The 21,604-nt window shown below is 39.7% G+C and overlaps 1 protein-coding gene across 9 annotated transcripts in view; it reads right to left on the bottom strand.

Annotated features, from left to right (window-relative positions):
* The window catches only part of SLC25A27 (solute carrier family 25 member 27), a 30,956-nt gene that overhangs the window by 966 nt on the left and 8,386 nt on the right, over positions 1 to 21,604 (bottom strand). For 4 of the 9 annotated variants that reach the window (XM_058734155.1, XM_058734154.1, XM_058734159.1 and 1 more), the window contains 5 exons: positions 21,048 to 21,170; positions 18,698 to 18,810; positions 15,424 to 15,508; positions 9,646 to 9,738; positions 8,660 to 9,014 (listed from right to left, as the gene is read on the bottom strand). In XM_058734155.1, coding sequence (XP_058590138.1) covers positions 8,717 to 9,014; positions 9,646 to 9,738; positions 15,424 to 15,508; positions 18,698 to 18,810; positions 21,048 to 21,170 — 712 coding nt within the window. In that variant the 3' untranslated portion in view covers positions 8,660 to 8,716. The other 5 variants (XM_058734156.1, XM_058734157.1, XM_058734160.1 and 2 more) reach the window with 5 other exon arrangements.

The following is a 21,604-nucleotide window of genomic DNA, read 5'->3' as shown; positions in this document are numbered from 1 at the left end:
GGTGATGGGAGCACACAGTGGGAACGTGGCATGAGAAGCGGCCAAGTGAAGAACAGCTCCAGAGAAAGAAGTGGAGGAATGCCTTTGCAAGAAGGTGGAGTGCAGGTATGCGGTGAAATGCAAAGGTTAGGAAAATGGCTTGGAGTCAGATTGAGAGGGGCTCGGACGTGGTATTAAAGATTTTTGCCTTTATTATGTGTGTATGAGGGGCAGCTGAAGGTAAGAACGTAGAGTGACGTGTCCAGTATTGCTTAAAGGAAGAAGAGTCTGCCACTCTGTGAGGGAGGATTTTCCCGTGACGCAGGCCATCTATCTAAAAATTTGTATTGTACTTTAAGGCCTGAGTAAACCTTAGCCAAGCTTGAAATATGAGAAGTTAATCAAATTCAGGAAAAAGCAAATCCCAACAAATTTTTAATCTTGTTTTTTTTTTTTTTCCACATGACATCAATATAATGGCCCCCTTCAAGTATGTGCAAGTTAAGATTCTAGAAGATTCTAGAGTTCCAGCACTTCATCTTATAAATGAATGGAAATCAAGAGAACTGAAAGGACTTAATCTAGTTATACTACTTTGTCATAAGTAGAACCTGAGTAGGATATAGGTCTTTAGAATTCAAGCTCAATCATTCCTCCACATTACCTGGCATTTAATAATAACATATATTTGTTTGGTAATCATTTTTAAAGAATCCTAGTTTAACTGAGGAGAAGAGAATTGAATACTTCCCTCCTCCCACCCAATTTTTAACCCTCATATATTAAAATACACATTTTTTTTTCCAGTGGAGGTAATCTGTTTTCACAAACAGAAAAGAACATGTATAACTATTTTGACTGTAAATAAATGTTGTGGTTAAAAAATTGAAGATGATGGCAGAATAGCATTTTTTTACATTTAAAATCTCCCTGAATTTTCCTTTTTTTCTTAGCGAAGTGAAAGAAATTTCAGACTAGTCTTATGATGGACATTCTTAAAATAATGAAGACAAAATTAATTGATTTATGTTATCTGTAGCTGTAAAAAAAAATTGTTGAGTACCTCACAGCAAAGAAATGCTGCCAATGAGCATAAAGACGTATATAAAAATAAGACATGGCCCCACCACTAGTGGCTTATAATCAAATAGCATTTGGAGCACTTGATAGATACTTTATTCCTTACTGAAATCAAATTTCAGTAATGTTATCTCTATTTAGATATATATGCTAATTCACTTATATGTATAAAGAACAAAGAATTGTATGTAACTAACAATCGCTATATATTTTTCAATGAGAGAAAATCATTTGGGAAGAGAAAAATGCGGAAGCTAGAAGCGAAACAAACTTAAATGTTAGTTATTATCAATACTGAAGATAAATACTACACACAGTAGTAGTATAAGAAAGTGAGATTGAAATGGTTACGTCTTTACTGAAATTTTAATTCCTTTTTATTTACTGTGGATTATTTTGAAGCAGATCAAGATGATTTCAAGTTGGTATAAATAAAGTGAAATTCCAAGATACATTAATGAAAATGACTTCACTGGAAAAGTATGAAATAGGAAGAGACATATGTGTTGGATATAAAGGATTTGGTCAGATTATGGAGGGTCTTAATGCTCGAGATAAGGCATGGTGACTCCATTCTAAAATTTGGATTAAAGACCATTCAAATTTATTTAAAATGTACGAGACAAAAAAAAAAAAATGCCGTAAAGAAAAATCTACTTTTAGAAGATTCAAGAGCACTGGACTGGGTTGTTGTGAAGATAACATAAGGCATTTGCTGTATACCTAATTAGAATATAATAACTGCCAATTATAGTAATAATTAGGAGATCTGTATTTTTATTCAGGCTCTGCTATCAAGTGACCTATAAGCATGAACATCTCTACTTCTCTGGCCCTCTGTTTCACAACATGTACAATGAGAAGGTTAAACCAGATGATCCCAAGGAGTCACTTCAGGTTTAAAAATTCCAATTATTCATGTCGAATCCAGAGATCAAGGAATAGTACTCAGTACTTAAGCAGTGTTTTTACCCCCAAACCCCTCAAAGAATAAAGCTAAACAAACTTTTCATGGTCCAGTTTGCATATTTTGATCCAGTCTTTACTTAATTTTAAAAGTTATAAAACATGAAAACCCAAGAGTCCCCCAAAGTGGTCCCAATGCAGAACACTTGGGAATTTAAGAACACAATATTATTTTAAATATATTTAACAACTCAATTCACACAGATTGACAGATGCAATGGAAAAGTAGACCACCAACAGATTTTGATTAAACTCCACAATCTGAAAATTTCATAGAAAAACAATAAGCCACTGCATATTCGTACATCACATTAAAATATGTATTTAAAGTATACATCCTCTTTTAAATGGCAGTGATTATACATTAGTGCAACCACAGAGCACTTGTAAACTTTTTTTTTGTGGCTCAACATCACCCATGTCCATGACAACAAATTCTGTTTGGTCAACTCCACTGTCTTTCTTGGGTCTAAGCGTTTTGAGTTTTCCTATGTTGACAGTCATAGCCTCTACCTACAACTGTATCCATCTATCCAGAAATGCCCACTGTCTGTGGGTGTGGGAGCAGGTGGTATACAGGTCAATCTGAAGAAATCTCTCACCTTTCTAAAGTAAGAAAAAGGGTTTGATCTGATGATTAGAGACATAACCGTATATCACAGGCAATTTATACTTCTCACTAGGCAGGAAGCTTTGTCAAAATGGAGTAAGGTTCAGGCCAGAGACGGCTTCAGTATGATTCCTTAGTTATCTCTCCTTCGGGCCCTTAGTGTTAAGGAAGGGAAGATAAGAAAGGATGCTTGTCAAAAGTGGCTGACATCATCTCAGCCTTGCTTTTAAAATGCCACGGTTTAAAATTCAAAGGCTGATAATGATAATAACAAGTTGCTTTATGAAAAGCAACTTAAGCTTGAGCAACTCAAGCAACTTAAGCTGTTCACTTAAGCGTTAATCAAACAAGTTGCATGTTCTTATGTATCGAGATTCTCAGGAGCAAGCAGCAAACTCTGGTCGCAATGGCATATGTAACAGAGCAGACACTCTTCTCTGCTTTCATCAAGACTCGGTCTGTGGCTGGCAGGAAGTCCTAAGCGTGTGCAGTGGAGTGCTGACCAATAACGCAGATCTAACTAAAGATGGGACACTGACAGAAAGGAGCTTCTTTCCTTGAAATCCAAACATCATGTCAAATTGACGTTTTTTTGGTCCTCTTGGCAAGAAAAGGTACATCAACTTCCGTCACCACTAGGGAGACTCAAAATGTTTATTCATGAATTTTCAGTCACCTCCCTTTAATTTACAGTATGTGCATGTTAACAACAAAAATGAATCCCCGAGTTTCAGCTGAAAATACAACAGTTTCAATGTATTTCTTAATCACTAAGTATGTATGTATTCTTCCACATTCCTATTGTCTACTTCAGGTCTGAGATGCCCCCTTGTGGCACTTCTCTAAGTAGGCTCCTCAGCACAGAATAGCATCGCAAAGGTCAAATCTTCTGGCCCAAGGGAAGTGCTCAGGATTCAATCTTCTTGAAAATTCTGTGCTGGGTCTCACTGGGTGGCCTTGTGTAATCCAACCAGATTGCTTTTGAACAAAAAGAGGAGTCAAAGAGAACTTGGGTTTCCAGAGAAAAATAAAGTGCTGCCCCCTATAAATCACAGTCTCTGTGGAGTACAGTGTCTTCCTAAAGAGGTAGAAATAATAGGGGTGTGTGTTGTAGGTGCCCATATTTCAATGATACTGAACACTGTATCTTTAAGGGCTGCATCTTTAAGGGCTTAAAATGGACTGACTCCACTCATCTCTCTGATTTTTTCATAAGTAAGCCAGAACACCAGTGACCAAGGGGTCTGAAAGATTAACCAAAGAAGTTAGTGCGTATTTCAAAGCGATTATGAATATTCTACATATATGCATATACATCTTTGAATGACGAAGTCATTTTGAATCCACTTAGGCTGCAAACAAATATTTTGGTATTTCACCTTTAGAGAGCACTTTATAGTTGACAAAGCATTTTCATATCTTATTTTTCATAGATTTCTCTGAACAATTTACAATAGAAAGGAAAGGTACTGACACCCCTATTTTACAGATGAGGGCACTGAGGCTTGGCAATCGAATACCTATTCACATATGATAGAGCTAGACTACAGGCTTCTGGCTTCCATTCTAGGGTTCTTTTCACTGAACCATTACTAGCTAATAGGCTAGGACTCGCCATGCCTGAATTCTAGGCTGGGCTCTTCTGTGTGTACTTTCTGTGTGGAGATGGACAAGGAGACATTTAAGAACTTGAAACTGAAGACAGAAGATTAGCCCCTGAGATGTAAACCATAAACTCAACACCTGATCTCTCACAAAGTGGATAGAAAAATTCCCATTAAAGAGAGAAAAGAGCTTCCAGCTCAGGGAGACATGCCTATCTTGATATAACTGTGTCAAAAGGAATTAAAGGGGAGGGGGTTACTCAACAATAGAAGATATAAACGTGGAAGGAAATCACAGAGGAAACACTGGAAGGAATCGTCAGGGAAAGAGTATCTTGGATCCAGTTCCCGTATGGTTTAGTTCATAGGTTATAGGTAATATAGATCAGACAAAAACTATCACACTAGAATCAAAATAGAAGCCTGAGCAATTAGACTATAAAATGTATTTGGTTAGACACTTTGTGAAGCAATATTTAGGTCACGTGTTTAGAAATACGGAGTATGTTATATGGGAGACGGAGACTTTACCGGTGGGCTTAGAACACATCTTGATTAGTTAAATGTGTGAAGACGGACACAAAATAAAGAAGGTGAAGCCATGACGGTATCATATCCTTGTGACAACAAAAATCAAGTGAGCCACGGATATCATTGCAATCAGATCAAGGAATTAGAGGTCTTGGTTAAGACTGGACTATATAATCCTTCCTAACTGTTCTGGTAATCAGACTTCTGTATGCGAATGAAAGAAATATTAATTAGGGATTGAGCAAAGCAAGGCCATACTACTTTCACGTAGTGGAAGGGACTGGGCTTGAGTTTAGCTGGCCTATGAATGGGAGTTGGACAGGGAGAGCATACAGCCACTAACAGGGGTACTACATAGATGGGATCCTTGGAGCGTCTGCGCAGGATCACACGTAGGTGGTGCATGTGCACTTGTTTTCTCTTCACCAGTATAGTTACGCTGCCGTAAAGAATCCAAGTGAATATGAACCCATGTGGTCTGCTCTGGTCTGGCTATTGCTGTGACTGCTCAAAAGAGTCCTTCTCCATGCCTTTCACTGTGGGGCTGAACACATAAGGGCTCTTGGGTCGATATTCTGAAATACTAAGATTACAAATAAGCTCTTCCTGTTACTTTTCTGTGTGCAGCAAGCAGCCTCCTGATTGTGACCTGCCTTCACGTACAGCTTGAATTTAGGAAGCACACTGTCCAAAGGACTTCAGCGTCTGGCTCACTTGCCAAGTGTGTTTCTCAGTGTGAAGGGGCCAGTGCCGTGGTCCGATCGCCAGTTTCAACGAGTACGGTCGAAGTGAATCTGTATTTGCAAGGCCAATTTACTTGGAGGTTTCATGAGTCAGGTTTCTAAGCTCAGGGTCATGCACTGTGGCAGACCAACAAGGCAGTGCCACCCTGGAGATCTCTGCTGGTTAGCCAGCTGTTTTGGGAACATCTCTCTATCAGCACGCACTGTCTCTTTTCCCTGACGACTTCCATAGCTACCTGCGGGATCTTGAGAGATTCACTACACTGTATTAGCTAGGAGCATGGCTTCAGAGCTGAACAGACCCACAGCTAGTTCCCAGCTCTGCCACATACCAGCTAAATGAACTTGGGCAAGCGTCTCATCCTTTGAGCCATGTTTTTCTCACCTGAAAAATGAGGATAACACCACCTGTTTTACTAGGTTCTCAAAGACTTCTCACAGTGCCTGTCCTATATGAAGTACTCTTTTTTTTTCTCATTTATATTTCCTGAGTCTCACGCACAAAGAGAATGGGTCAGATTCAGTGGTCTCGGTATTCCTTTGGACTTGGATATTCTCCCTGCCCTCACGCCTCCTGCCCCTGATTTTTTCACCAATGGCCTCACCATCCTCACAGTCTCCCACACTAGACTTACAAAAGTCCCATTTCCTTTGTTCCCTCCCCACCTTTTATATGGAGTCAGTTAAGTCCTATGGAGTTAACCATATATGTCTCTAGAATATGTCTTTGCTCCATTTTTACAATCATCTCCAGGATAGAGCGCGGATAAAACTTCCTTTCTTGGGTCCTGGCTTTAAATGTATCTTCTATATTGCTGCCAAAGTAGTCCTGTCCCCAAACAAACCTTAGTACTTTCCTCCCATGATTAAACAGCTGCTTGCTTGCTCCGGGGTTTTACCTCAACCAGCAAACTGACCCCGGTAAGGTCCTTTTATAACCCAGTCCGTAGGTACTTCTCTAGAATTCTGTCCCACCACGTCTCCCCTGAGGACCTATTCTCCAGCTACACCGAATTTTCTGCAGTTGCCCCAACCTACCGGGTCCACGCATGAGTTGATCTCTAGGCTCATACTGCTTTTCTTGATAAATGCCTATTGATCTTTCAAAGCTCGGATCAAACGTACCTCTGCAGAAGACTTTTGTGCCTTCCCAAACAGTCAGAGCCATGTTTACTTCACTACCCGTGTTCCCAACACATTTTGTTTATACCACTAGTAGAGCAGTAATACAAACTGCTTAGCAAGACCATGTCCTCTGGAGTCAGACTTGCTGGGTTTGCCTCCCTGATGCCACGAATTGATAACTACCTAGCCTGGCTGAGTTCTTTATACTCTAAGCTTTTGTTACTCCTCTCTAAGAGAGAAATCACAATAACCTACTGAAGAGATTGTTGGGAGAGTTCAGTGAGTTAATCCGTGAAAATGATTAGCACGGTGTTGGTGCTCTTACCAAGTGATTTAATAATGTTAACTTTATTCTGTAATTTTCACTATTTACATGTCTACATTTTCCATCACATTATAAGCTCCTCTCAGGCAAAAAACTTATTCCCTAGGGCTACCAGCACTTACGATAGTGCCTGGTTCATGGCAGGCCAAATCAAAATCCTCCTTTCCATTAAGAAACATCCATAGATTTGAGATAATTTCAAGATACAATCTAGACAATCAAAATAAGGTTTTACACTTGGGTACACTTTTGGACCAGCTATTGCCCAGGGCTTTGGCTACTAAATCCATGTTAATAGATACCTACTATTGCTTGGTGATGTCACTTATTCTCAGAGCTTCAATTCCCATCTATCTGTAGACAGTGCTCCCCTCTAAATCTCCATCCCCATATTTTCTGTAAGATCCAGATCAATATACGAAGCTAGTTATCTAGACCTCTGTTCTTAGATGTCCTATGAGTATTCAAAACTTAACAAATCTAGAGCTAAACTTGTTATTCTACCATGAAATCATCCCTACAAATGATCTCCGTGTTAGGATATTACATCATCCGTTGCTCAGGTTGGGAATCTGGGAATGAAACCCAGCATTTCTTGCTTTCTTTGACCATCTTCCCCTCCTCATCCAGTCATGCTTGTCATGCTTCTAGCTCCTTGCTTTCTCCTAAATTATTTTGTAGATCTATCTTTTTCTTTCCCCATTGTGATACTCTAGTCCACACTATCATTATGTCTCATCTACTACTGTTCCTGGCCTTTTTCTAATCCACATGGCAGCTGGAATGATCTTTTTAAAAATACACATATCATCAAGCCGGTGCCCCTCACTCTTATGGGTCCTATGACCCTTCCCACACTGATCTCTGCCTCTCTCTGGCCTCACCTTGTACCTCTCTCCTCCATGTCTTCATGCCTCGGCCGGCTGGGTTTCCTTCAGTTCCTCGAACTCCTCGTGTTCTCTGTCCATTCCAATGATTCCCTCTACCTAGGATGTTTTTTTCTGCTCTTTTTACCTGGCTAAGTCCTACCCATTCTTCAAAACTCAATTCTAAAGTCCATTGTCCGTGGAGGTATTCTTAATCTCCAGGCCTAGGCTGTATGCACTTGCTATATATTGCCATAGCACCATGCACTTTTCTTCTACCACTCATCACTTCCAGTTTTTTATTCAGTGTTTGGCCCTTATCAAACCAGCAGCTCTGGCACTAGGGCAGGGGGTGAGACTCTTCTGTTCATCCCCCCAAACCAGGCGTTGAGTACAGGGCTTTGCATGGAGTAGGTGCTCAATTAATATTATCATATTGTGTAACGTACTGATTGTTTGAATTTCTAAATGCACGACTCAGTCTTTCAAACATGTTCCAACTTACAAAATCCTTGAGTACCCTGTGTTTATTATATATGTTGTTACTTGAGTAGGTCTCACACTACATCTTTGTCCACCTCCATAAAAAATAACATCCAGACCTAATAAAAATGACATAAGGCTTTCTTACTAAGCAGAGCTTTGTGGTGATAAGTATTAACGGATAATGCAACATTTGCCATCAAAGTAACAAAAATTTGTTTGAAACAGTAACATTTCCATAGGAATGGTCTCTAGCATAAAATCTTTATACCTGTCCCAGACTACAGTACTTTGACTAAATAGACCACTAAAGGTTTTTAAATTGCAGAAAAACCCTCTCCTCTGGCTTTATAACAACAGAATATCAACTTATTTATTTCTGGATGTAACTGAATTATTTTACTTTATTCTACCAAGAAAGGTAACAGGACTCTGAGGAGAGGTAAAAAGAAAACAAAAAAAGATATAAAAAAAGAGAAAGAATTGTGGTTTGGGGGCAGAGCCATGCTAAAAACCAAAAGAGAAAGGGGAAAATATTTACAGATTAAAAGCAATTTAAGTACAAAGAAAACAAAAACAAAGGAAAAACCTGACGTTACCATTCTCAGCCAAGACGGTAAAAAGCCTTTATATAGACTCATGAATCCTTCTCCTTGAACAGCCTGAATCAAGCAGTCAGTTGATGATTTATACAAAAGTCCCCTAAAAAGGACAGAAGACAGTTCTACTAAATTTCTTGTGTGTAAATGGATGTGTACAGAAAACATAAATAAAAAATAGTCTAAGCAAACTTACTCTAATGAAACTTAAATATTTTCTGCTAGCTTAGAACAAATACTATTTGTAGTTCAGTATATATAAATCACCTCTTTTGAGTTTAAAGGTATTTTCTTTAGATGTCTAAGGCTGACTCTTCTGATTCATCCCACCCTTAGTCTTATACTTAGAATTCGCTCTACCTGATCTCTTCCAGAGAGAATATAGTGTTTTATATCAAATCAAATTCTCCGTGTTACCTGTAAGTCATAAGCTTCTGAAGAAAGTGCTCTGTAAATTCTCAGCAGAGTATATTTTCATAAACTCTTTGAAAACAATAAAATCACAATAAATACCTTGTGTCTAAATAATATGATCATTAAATTAGTTTATATCCTCAAATGCACAGTACTTTTCCCTCAGACAAAGAGCAAGAAATTACATACAAACAGTTTGCTGGTTGAACACACGAACACATGTATTCATTTCTAACAAGAATAAATGCAGGGAAACATCTTAAAGAAACATTATTATTACAGACATTCGAACACATGAATAGCAAAGACTTTCTATCTACCTTCCTTGTTTATCTCGTGGTTGATTCATTATTCGGCTTTTGATGACATCAGCAGGTGTTCCCAGAATAGAAGCTACCAGTCCAGAACATAAACTGTAAATACAAAGAAACGAATTTGAAAGATAATAAACATAGGGGTTTCTAAATTTTGAGAAAGGGAAATTTGATATGTAGACAGAAAGAATGTATGTATCATTGTATTATTCTTCATAATGATCTTAGTTTACCTTAAAGTCAATGCTTAATGAATTCACTAAAGAGGTAGAAAAAAGAAAAACTAAAAATAATGTCCGGTCGACAAGTATATACGGAACACCTGCTGGTGGCAGGCGCTCTTCTAGGCAGTGGGGAAGACACACCCGGTCCTGTCCCTGAGGCACTTAGTTGGGAAGGGGCAGAGAGGAAATGAATAATTTCAGATGCAGGTAAGTGCAATGAAAAAAAAACCAAAATGGGACAGTGTGCTAGGGAGTAACTGGGTGACAGGCAGCCGGGGAGAGGCTCTGGGGCAGCAGCAGAACCGAGACCTGAATGGTGAGAAGCATCCGTGTGAAGACACGGAGGAAGAGTGTTGCAGGCAAGAGGAACAGCCCAGGAGAAGCCGTGAGTCGGAAAGTGCCCTTGGTGTGCTTAACAGCCAGAAGGCGGCCAGCAGGGCTATGGCGTCCTGAAGGAGGGAGGCCAGCCATGTGAAAGACTAAAGAAGCAGGCAGAGATCAGCCCATGAAGGTTATTTAAGGAGTCTGATTTTATCCTAGATATGAAAGGAAGTCATCGAGAGGATCGGAAGCAAGGGAATCACCTACTTTGGTTAATAGTTAACAAATAAGAAAAAGTTCACTCTGACCACTGTTTAAGCCTCACTTCACTAAGCTATTTGATTTGAATATAATAACCTTACCTTTTCCCGCCAGCCTAAAGGATCTTTCTAAAATACAAGTCTAACTATGTCATTTTTCCCTACTTAGAGGCATCTAAGACTCATTCCCTATTACCTGATTTAGCTTCTACACTGGCTGCCGCACACATTACTCCAAAATCACATCCCTCTTTGCCCATTATGCTCTAACAACATAACGAAGTGTAGTTCTCTCTACTTCCCATACTATGTAACACCTCCGTGTCTTCAGTTCTTCCATTTGGAATGTTCTGCACCCCCATCTAGTAGGAAAATTCCTGTTTTTCTTTGAATCTATGTTCAGGCATAAGGGCTAAGAAGTTTAGGCTTATCCCTTCTTCCTTTATCCACCAAGGCTAATCACTCCTTCTTGAACATGGCATGTCAGTTACTCAGAGAAGACAAAATGGATATGGTCAGCCTACTGCAGAGTAAATCAAGATTCTGAGAAGATACTGAGAAGTTAATCAAGAGACTGAGAAGTGAAGAAACCACCGGCAGTTCATTATATATGTGGGCATGAGAGGCAATTACAGAGCATGAGCATCCACACACTGAAAACCCATGAACTTCTTGAAACTTTTCCATGAGAAAGACATATGATGAGTAAAAGGGTGGTTGACCTGAGTCATAGAGAATGGAAGTCCCATGTCCCAGAAGCCGAATCTGCAGACTGGGATCGTGGCAGTAAGCATAACGGCTTACAAACATAAACGGCCAATGGAAAGCTGGAAAGGAAAACCGTGGAAAACTTTTAGGTCCTTCTAGGACATCAAATACCTCACAAATACAGGGAAGGGACCACTGGCTTCTGTGCCAAGGCTTTTGAAATCTCTGAAGGCTCTATGGCAGGAAGTTGAAGCTACCTTAGGAATTTTCATACTCTCTCTTACTCTAGGAAGTACCCAGACTCTGTCTACCTCTTTCCAGCCAGGATTTATAATTCAAAGGAGAAAATTACTTTAGAAATACTTGAATTCGAGAGAAGGAAATCATATAACCTATTTCATGTTACAGCAAATGAGCCAACTGTATGTCACGTACATACAGCCTATTTCATATACTACAGCAAGTGACCTAATAACTCCTTGTGTCTCTGTCCACATAACAGCCATTGTCTATGTGGGAAGAGCTCTTGTTTCACCATATACTTTCCAGTAGGTGCACACAACTGCTCTTTTCATATTCTTCCCTGTTAGTTCAGATTCTTTGAAAGCTTAATACCATCAATTTTAATACACCTTCATATTTTCACACAGAAAATCTTAACTAACACCTAAGGATATAGTGTGCTTTGGCTAGACTTCTTTAAAAAAATAAACATTGAAAGAGCAAATAATGTGTTAAAGAGGCCTCAAATAAGCTGGTATCTAGGGTCAAAATGAAAAGATAGGGCAATAAAAGGAACATGGATTTTGCTCAAGCTACTTGCACTGAAATGGACGTTGCTGCTTTTTGCTATTGGCCTTTATCGCTCCTTGCGAGTAATACCCCCAAATGAAGCCCAGGCCACAGCTGAAGTGATAATGGACAGAAAGTGACAGGGTGAGTCTTCTGATCTCTCCAGAAGGCCCAATGGCTATCTGCAAGACCAGTGTCAGATATTCCATCAGCACCGTTTCAGAGAAAGTGATCCTCTCAAGGATGAACTAAATAATCATGCTCATGTATCGTCTTCACAGAGAGTAAACTAGCCAGTTTTACCTCTCAATAGCCTCATGATTTGAAAAGAAGAAAAAAGGCGTGCCTGGGTGGTTCAGTCAGGTAAGAGTCCAGCTCTTGGTTTCGGCTCAGGTCGTGATCTCATGGTTCTTGAGACTGAGCCCCACTTTGGTCAGAAAGCAGAGCCTGATCAGAGCCTGCTTGGGATTCCCTCTCTTCCTCCTCCTCCTCCTCCCCCTCCCCCTCCTCCTCCTTCTTCTTCTCCTTCTTCTTTTCTCTCTCTCTCTCTCTCTCTCTCTCTCTCTCTCCCCCTCCCTCCCTCCCACTCCATCCTCTCAAAAAAAAAAAAAACATTAAAAAAATAAGAAAAAAAAAAAGATTATTCTGGCCTTTCTGTTCTTTATCATCGCCTGACCATTAATTCAACTCTCCACTGTTCCTCTGCTTTCTTTATTAAACATAACGTGTCACCTGCTTTCTCACCTCACTAAAATCCTGACTTGTCTTTTACTGTTCCTGCTCTACCCTGGGAGAGGTACTTTTACTTACACCATTTTTAAAAATTGTGGTTAAATAGACACAACACAAAATTTACCATTTTGACCACTTTTAAGTGCGCAGTTCAGTGCTTATATCATTTTTATTTATATCAAACTCATTTTTCCCTTGGTGTTGATGGCTCATATAAAGCTCTCTGATTGTACAGCTGCAATCCCCTTCAAGCCTCCATGAGCATTCATTTTATTCTATGACACAGTATCCAGAACTTCCAGATCACACAGCACTGTTTACTTACTTAGAGTTCATGGTTAGCAGATTTTGAGCTGCCTCATTATACCACACATATTCATATCAACCCATTAAAAAACCTGATCTGGTGGGTAGAGCTCAAAAATGAACCAAATGCCCTAAAACCTGAATTAGAGAATTCATTTTCCTAAAACCTGAATTAGAGAATAATCAGACTATGTTATTTCAGATTAGGGCTGGAATATATATAGCTGAAAATCTTATGTCTTTCCAAAAAAGACAGACCTGTTTGGTGGAGTAGTATACGGTAGGAAGATTTACGCTCGCTGGGAAATCCATGGTTCTTTGGTTATAAGTGTGGTACTTCAGAGACCATTTGGATAGAAAGACAATGAAAAGGAAAGAGTGGCAATATCAGTGTGGGACCCCAGGACAGATCTGAATATCCTGCTCCTAGAGTAAGTAGATCATAACACTGGAACACACAGTGTCTGGAAAGATGAGAGAGTCTCACAAGATGACCTGACTAGGTCGAAATGGGAGACGAACGACTCCTGGGCAGAGTGAACAGCATGAACAAAGACAGTGCAGGAAAGATGGTAAGGGTGGGTACACGTGTAATACATATGTGTACAAGGATGGAAGTAAGAAGCAGAAGGAAGCCGAAATCCTCAGTTTCCTCTGAAAGAGGAGGCCAGACTACTGGCTACAGAAAGTATGGTGTAGCTTGGGAACACACGTGGGTGAGAATTTGGAATGGAAAGGATGGTAAGCAAAGACATATACAGAGATTGCCCTAGTAGCGCTAAGGATAACACTTATATTTAAAGTGGAGGAATAAAGAAAAGCTACTCAAGGAATATTAAGGTGAATCTGAAATGAGGAATGACTTCTATCTCTATATCTCCAAATGTCATTGGTTTGACACTATTAATATACTTTTGGGGTTCTTTAAATGGCATAAAGGTCCTGGAATTTGGACACGTGATCAGAAGCTAAATAAAATCATCACAATGTTCAGGATACTAGATATTTATAAAGTAACCACTCCAATGGATAATTTGAAATTGTGTTGCAAAGAGATTAAGGTACTGCTCCTTCCTGGAGTGTTCTACTTCCTGTCTCTGTCAACACTCCAGCCCTTCAAAACACTTAGCTAATCCTGTCTTCTTTATAGGCCCCTCCAGATGGTTACTTTTTTCTTCCTCTTTGAATGCTACAGTAAGTAATCACTTTCTTTCAGCATTTACCTTATGTTGTTTTTATACTCGTCTTGCTTTCCCCTTGGTCAGCTCCTTGCAAAGGAGCCTGGGTTACCTTCTGTACCCACTGCAGAGCCCTGCAGGTGCCTTTATCAAAAAGATGCTCAAACATATCTGTGGGACTGAATTTGAGAACTGAATCACCAGAATCTGACCCCAGGAGGGTCCCATCAAGGTGCAAATATTTGGAAAGGTTTAATATGAAACATTCTGCACCTCTGTCTCTCCCCCGTTTTAACTGCAACAATTTTTTTTTAATTTTAACAATCTATTTTTTAATGTATTTTTTTTACATTTATTTATTTTTGATAGACAGAGAGAGACAGAGAACAGTGGGGGAGGGGCAGAGAGAGAGGGAGACACAGAATCCAAAGCAGGCTCCAGGCTCCGAGCTGTCAGCACAGAGCCTGACGCGGGGCTCAAACTCACAAACTGCGAGATGATGAACTGAGCTGAGGTCGGACACTCAACCGACTGAGCCACCCAGGTGCCCCAATAATCTATTTATTTTTAAATTTACATCCAAGTTAGTTAGCATATAGTGCAACAATGATTTCAGGAGTAGATTCCTTAACGCCCCTTACCCACTTAGCCCATCCTCCCTCCCACAACCCCTCCAGCAACCCTGTTTGTTCTCTGTATTTAAGAGTCTCTTATGTTTTGTCCCCCTCCCTGTTTTTATATTATTTTTGCTTCCCTTCCCATGTGTTCACCTGTTTTGTATCTTAAAGTCATCATATGAGTGAAGTCATGAGATATTTGTCTTTTCTCTGACTAATTTCACTTAGCATAATAACTGCAACTATCTTTAAGAAAATTGTCCTTTGTAAAGAAAATCTGTCCTTTGTACTATCACCTTACTCTAAGGGTAATATCACTAGATTTTTTTTTTCAACGTTTTTTATTTATTTTTGGGACAGAGAGAGACAGAGCATGAACGGGGGAGGGGCAGAGAGAGAGGGAGACACAGAATCGGAAACAGGCTCCAGGCTCCGAGCCATCAGCCCAGAGCCCGACGCGGGGCTCGAACTCACAGACCGTGAGATCGTGACCTGGCTGAAGTCGGACGCTTAACCGACTGCGCCACCCAGGCGCCCCAATATCACTAGATTCTCAATCAAAAGAGACAGAAGGTTAGAATTGATGCCAAATATGCAAGGAAAGTGACACACAAAAAAAATCAATCAAACTAAAATAATCACTTACCTTGATAAACCATGAGTCGTGATATTGTCCTCAAGTGGTGTATTCAGTACCAAATAGTGTTTCACTGTATCATAAGTGGTTAAATCTGGCAATTAACAAGAAAAAGAAGGCTGGAATATTCATTCATTTGACAACAAATGTCTTTCATGTTGTGAATATGTTAGGCTGGGGGCGGGAATGAAAGATACCATTATTGTTCTCAAGCAGAGGAAAGCAAGCCACAGATGGAGGGGGAGGAGAAGAGGAAGAGAGACAGACACTCAATTATATCGTTTGAACATCTGAATCCAGCTAAGCATAAAGTCAGCTCAACTGGTGGCCTTTCTCAGTATTTGAGCTGATAAATTCCTTTTTTTAATCCTAATTTAAGTTGAGTTGCAATTCTGTCACTTATAATAAAAGGTCCTGACTATTACTCTCTGTTAAGCTTTTTATGTTTTTTTTTTCTTTCCTAATGACAATGCAGAGCTGTTAAAGAGTTTTAAACAGGGCAGTGGTATCTCACAACACTGGAGTCTTATGAAGATTACCTACAGTGAAGCACAGGGAAGTGAACTGTAAAGAGGCAAGAATGGATGGATGCATTTGATCATTCACTAAATGTGTGAGCGTCTAGCATGTGGTAGGCATTATTCTAGACGCTGGGGAAAGAGCCATGGACAAACCGAACAAAATTCTCATTCTTTGTTGAGGGATGAACAGTGAACAAAGAAGTAAACCACATGGCATTTCAGATACAAATAACCAATAAGGCAAAGCAAGGGGGATAAGACGACCAGAGGGTGGAGAAGAAGGATGTATATCAATTTTAAAGATGGTGATCAGAGAAGGCTTCTTAATAACATCTGAGCAGCAGCCTAAAGAAAACATGAGAAAATAGACCTTGGAGATAATCTAAGAGAAAGTGTTCCAGGAAAAACAACAGTATGCATTATATCCCTGAGGTGACAGTCAGCTTCGTGCGTTAGAGGAACAGCAAGAATACTGGTCTAACAGAAGCAAGTAAGTGTCAGAGAAGTACGAGTCCAGAGATGGAGAGCAACAGAAGCCAACGGAGGGTTTTGAGCAGAGCAGTGAACTGATCTAAGCTATTCTTTACAAGGACTACTCTGCTTATTTGGCTGTGAGGAGACTATAGGGAGACAAGGCAGATGAGACATGAGACGATTGCATTTATTCTGGGAAGAGATGATGATGCTTTGGATAAGGGAGTTGTGGAGCGCTGGTCAGATTCAGGACAAGTTTTAAAGGCAGAATCAACAGGATTAGCCCGCAGACTGTATAGAGAGCGAAAGAAAGGGGTCAAAGAGGACTATAACATTTTGGGTTTAACACTCTGTCTGTCAGCACTGCTGACATTTTTGGAGATGGTGAAAATGAGAACTGGCCAATTTAAAATGTTTTAAGTAAGATGATGGATTGGTGACCTTGATGGGAGCACTTTCAGATGCAAGGTGGCACACAATGGCTGTAGGGTGGGTATGGGGAGACCAGTTTGGAGGCTTTTGTAGTGATCCAGTGAGGGAAGATAAATTATACTTGGACAAAGGAGTGGCTCCTTGGACAAGAAGAAGTAGGTGGATGTGAGATTTAGCTAGGAGACAGAAGTGGCTGGACTTGAAGTGAAAGGAAAGAGACAAAAATCATGCTTAGGTTTCTGCGTTGGTCAGATGAGAAGATTTTATCATATTCTGAGATTGGGAAGAATGGAGAAGGAAGTGGTTTGATAAATGAGTGTGGTTTGGACACAAAGCAATGTATTTGAGAAAACCTAAGTGAACATTCTGAGTAAATAACTGGGAACCTAGGAGAGAAATCTGAGCTACAAGAGATTTTGAAGCATCGAATTGAGAAACTACAATCAGACAAGATTCCTGATACCAAAATATCCACAAGTATGATACAGTAGACATGGATGGACTGAAATGGCAAAATAATAATAATAAGAAAACAGATTTGCTTTCTTTGAGGTTTATGTGATATGTTCCTACACCCCTCAAAAAGGCTATCTGTTAATTTCCTAGAATCACATAATTTTGGTCTTAGAAATGATTCTTTCATTCATTAATTCATTCATCAACTGTTTAGTGACAACATGTTAAGGGACTAGGAAAATAATGATAAATAAAACATGGTCCTTGCCTTCAGAGAACTCATAATCTAGTGGAGATAAACATATACTAGAAAGCAATGGAATGAGGTACAAGCAATAACAGAGATAAGCACCGGGAACTTCAGAAACACATGAAAGGACATCTAACACAACGTGGCTAGGGCAGGGTGGTTGTGGGGTTCAGGAAAATCACATGGTGGAGAGACACTTCAGCTGGTGCTAAGTGATCTGCAGGAGAAAACTAGATAGAAGAAGAGAGGGAAGAACAAAGTATGAGGTGAAGAACAGTGTGATATGTGTAGGCAGTGGAACCTTCTAGTTCGTGACTCTCTACTTCATTCTTTACTCCTCCGTCAATGAATTGCTCAATTCCCCGAAGCACCAGTTGGATTGTGCAGACTTTCTGAGTTATGTGATGAAGAATTTCCACTTTGTTCTGTGAGGGATGAGAAGCCAGTGAAGGGTTTTAAGGGTCCCAGTACCATGTTCAGATGTGTATTTTCGATAAATCCCTCTGGGTATTGGGTACAAATAATGAGGACAAAGAATGACATCTGCTGGATGGCTGTGTCAGTGCTCTAGCTATGTGGCTTTGATGGTGAGTATTGTAAAAATGGTGGTTTTAAGGACACTATGGTGTTATGTATTGGGTGGGGATGCTTTTAAGAAATATTTAGAAGACAGAAGCAATTAGTGACTGAATATCAAAGGTGAGGGACAGGATGAGTTAAGGAAATGTTCAGGCTTCCAGCCTGGGGTGCCTGGCTGCACAAGCTGGGTTATACAGCAGTAGGAGCAGGGTTACTGGGGGAACGATTTGGACAGTCTGGATAGAGTGATTACCACATGGTTACATGTGCCACTTTGAGTCTTAGAGGAGGGTGTAGGTGGAGAGGAGACCTCAGAAATTATTTAGTCTTAATATCCTTATTGTCACAATTTGCTTGTTTTAGGAAATCCTTTTCATAGATCACCATGGAGAAGAGTAAAAATGCTCTAGGGAAAATATTCAATTAAAATATTAACAACATAAAATAAGACTGTTGCCAATATACATTACTAAAACTGATAAAAAAAATTTCATTTTCCCCGATGTAAGTGCTTAACCTTACGGTGATCAAGGCAGTATGACTTCTCAGAATTCAATAAAGTTTCCATTACCTCCCATATTCACCAGTGCTGCTCTTTGTATATTGGGTACCCAGCCTGCCCAAAGCCCACGTATTCCTCCTTCAGATAAGATTTTTGCAAAGGCATGATGCACACCACGAAATCTAAAGGAAAAATAATAATTAAATATGAAAATTCTATGCATTTCTGTGCATGGAATGCAGCTGGATAAGCTTTGCCTATAGCTGTTATGATTTGGAGTAAAATAACATCTTAATTATCCAGAATTGTTAGAAATTAAAGCAATCCATATAGGTCAATTTCCAAAAAAACACATTTTTTTAGGGAAAAAAAGCTGACATTTGACTTAAACATTTTTTTACTGAAGTCTTTATCAACTCTCATCCTCTTCTCAGATTATTAAACAGGTTAAAATTCCTTTCTTGATATTTAGCCATCAACGCACATATTAAATCCAGGAGGGAAGCTATCAAATGTCTGGGTTCATTTTACTAGTACTACGTGAGACCTGCAAATTTTGTAATTTCACCAAATAACGTTACAAAATCAATCCCCAAATATTCTCAGAAAGGAAATGACATTTTTAGCCCAAAGAGTAGGGAGGGTAATGTCATAATATAAGAGTTCTTAAAATTGAGTACTTATGGCTTTATAAAAATTTACTATCCTATCCTGATTTTGCTCTTGTTTATGGTACACAAGTAAAAAATGAGGCTGAACCATGAATCAAATCTGGAAACCTCTGTTATAAAATAAAAGTCTGGGTTTTATATAGTCAGAAAGACCTGGAGTTCCATGCCTCCTTTACCATTACTAGCTGAGTGGCTTTTACTTAGGCATTACATTCCCTAAGTCTCGGCAAAAAGATAGTATGACATATTTACTGGGCATGCATAATGGCTCTTATGCTACATGGGAAGTGATACTCACAAATGATGGCCCTTGTAGCTAAAATCTGTTGTGCACTTATTAAGCACAAGACTTTTTATATACATAAAATAAATTTTATTCCTGAAAACTCTATGAAATATGTATTAATATTTCAATTTCCATCTGAGGAAACTGAGGCTTAGAGAGGTTAAGGAACTTGACTAGGGTTGGAGCTAAAAGGTGGCAAAGGCTGGATATGAATCCCAGGATGTGTGACCCCAAGGTTGATGTTCTGTACATGAAATGTTTTACTACTACATCAAACCAAAAATTTCCAACAGTGGAGACAAGGGGGAAAAATTGAGGAGATTAGTTAAAAAGTCAGATTTTTCTGGATCCCAATAATTCTCTCCATATATCCAACCATGGCAACATAGCTGTGCCCTGCTACTTAGTAATTAACTCAAAGTTGTTACAAGACAATCAAATGGGCCCTGGGATTCTGTAAACTGCTCGGTTAAGTCAGAGTGGTACCCTTTTGTCCTCTGTGGTGGGTGTCCTCTCTCTGTTTGCAGGGCTCAAGGGGGATGTGGACTGCCAAGCCCAACCTCATTTTTCACGGAGCCAGCTGGAGGAGGGGCTGAATGGAGAGCAGTGGTCAGTGGTGGGCTCTCGAAGGGGCCGCCAAAGCCTCCTTCCCCTCTGGCCCAGTCACAGACCTGCAGTGTTCAGAGGAGCAGACCTCTTTGTACTCAGTCCAAGGCATCCTGCACTTTTCCTCTTTTCTGACAGAGGTCTATCAATCTCTAAGGTTTTGCCCTTTTTCCAGGGAGACAGTCCAAGTGGTGTTTTCATAAATTATTTAACATAAAACCTTTGAAGAAAGGCAGACTTCAATAATGTAGAGTAATGCCATAGGAGAATTTTATATCACAAAGTCAAAATGAAAACCTTCCTTCAACTTGGGGAAAAGAGACGGAACAGAATTAGGGAAGTGGAAAGAACTTGCAAGGTCAGTCTTGCTATTTCCCTTCTTTCAGGGAGAAAGGGAATGAAGCCTAGCTTTTAGACATGGATGAGCCAGGCAATCTGTCATGCAAACCTTCTGATATTAACCTTTTCAAAGATGAAAAAACAGAGACGAGGAGTGCTAAGTGACCTCCACAGCAGTAACCCATAACGGCAAAATTGGGATTCACACTAGGGCAAATTTTAGTGATCAGACGCTGTATCAAAAGCTGTAGCAGGAGACAAGTCTAGCTGACTTGGCTGGGAAAAGCAGCTAAGAGCTACGCACGCATAGAATTTGTCTGGTAGAGAACACGTGCACCTTAACATGCAAAGAAATGATCCATGTTAACTCTCCTCTTAATGAATATATCTTCCAAGCTGAAGAAGTCAGAACTAATGTCTCTACTGAACAGTGGATTGCAAAAATGCATAAATCATTAGGTAAGTGTTCAAAGTATGATGGGGGAGAGGAAAGGTATCAGTTAATTGGAGAACTTACCGCAAAGGCTTCCCTTCAAGTTTCCTTTTTCCTTCCATTTGCATCTGAACCTTCACTAGATCAGTTGGGTTGGCTAAAAATTGGCCAACAACACCAGCCATCATACCTCCAATCACTGACTTCCTAATTGTAAAAGGAGATACATTTTTAATAGTTTCTATGAATTTCACAAATGTTGTAGTGAACAGTACCAAGCTGGTACAGCCCCTGCATAGGGGACTTCAGACAAAGTACAGAAAACGATAGACCCAAACAAATCACAGGGGAAGGCAGATGGTTTGTCTGTTTACTGAAGGGAGGGTTAAAGGACTAGAAGGAGTTGAGATTCAAATCTGGTTTCAGGGGCCTTCCATAGCCTGAAATTCAAAGGAAGGGCAGTTGCTTCAAAGACATAAATACGTGAACTGACCATTTAATCGTTGCTTAATTCTGACCACAGGGAAATAAAAAGAGCGTAGATGTAATCAGTCTAACAGACAGAAGCTGGTCAAATTTTGTAAACTACTATTTTAGTAGTTGCAAAGTAAAAGGGGTTTGAAAACTTTCCTCTCTTTGAA

Source organism: Neofelis nebulosa, chromosome 6 (genome assembly GCF_028018385.1).
Source record: "Neofelis nebulosa isolate mNeoNeb1 chromosome 6, mNeoNeb1.pri, whole genome shotgun sequence".
Lineage (NCBI taxonomy): Eukaryota > Metazoa > Chordata > Mammalia > Carnivora > Felidae > Neofelis > Neofelis nebulosa.
Note: the sequence above shows the minus strand (reverse complement) of the source record. Positions and strands in the feature narration are given on the sequence as shown.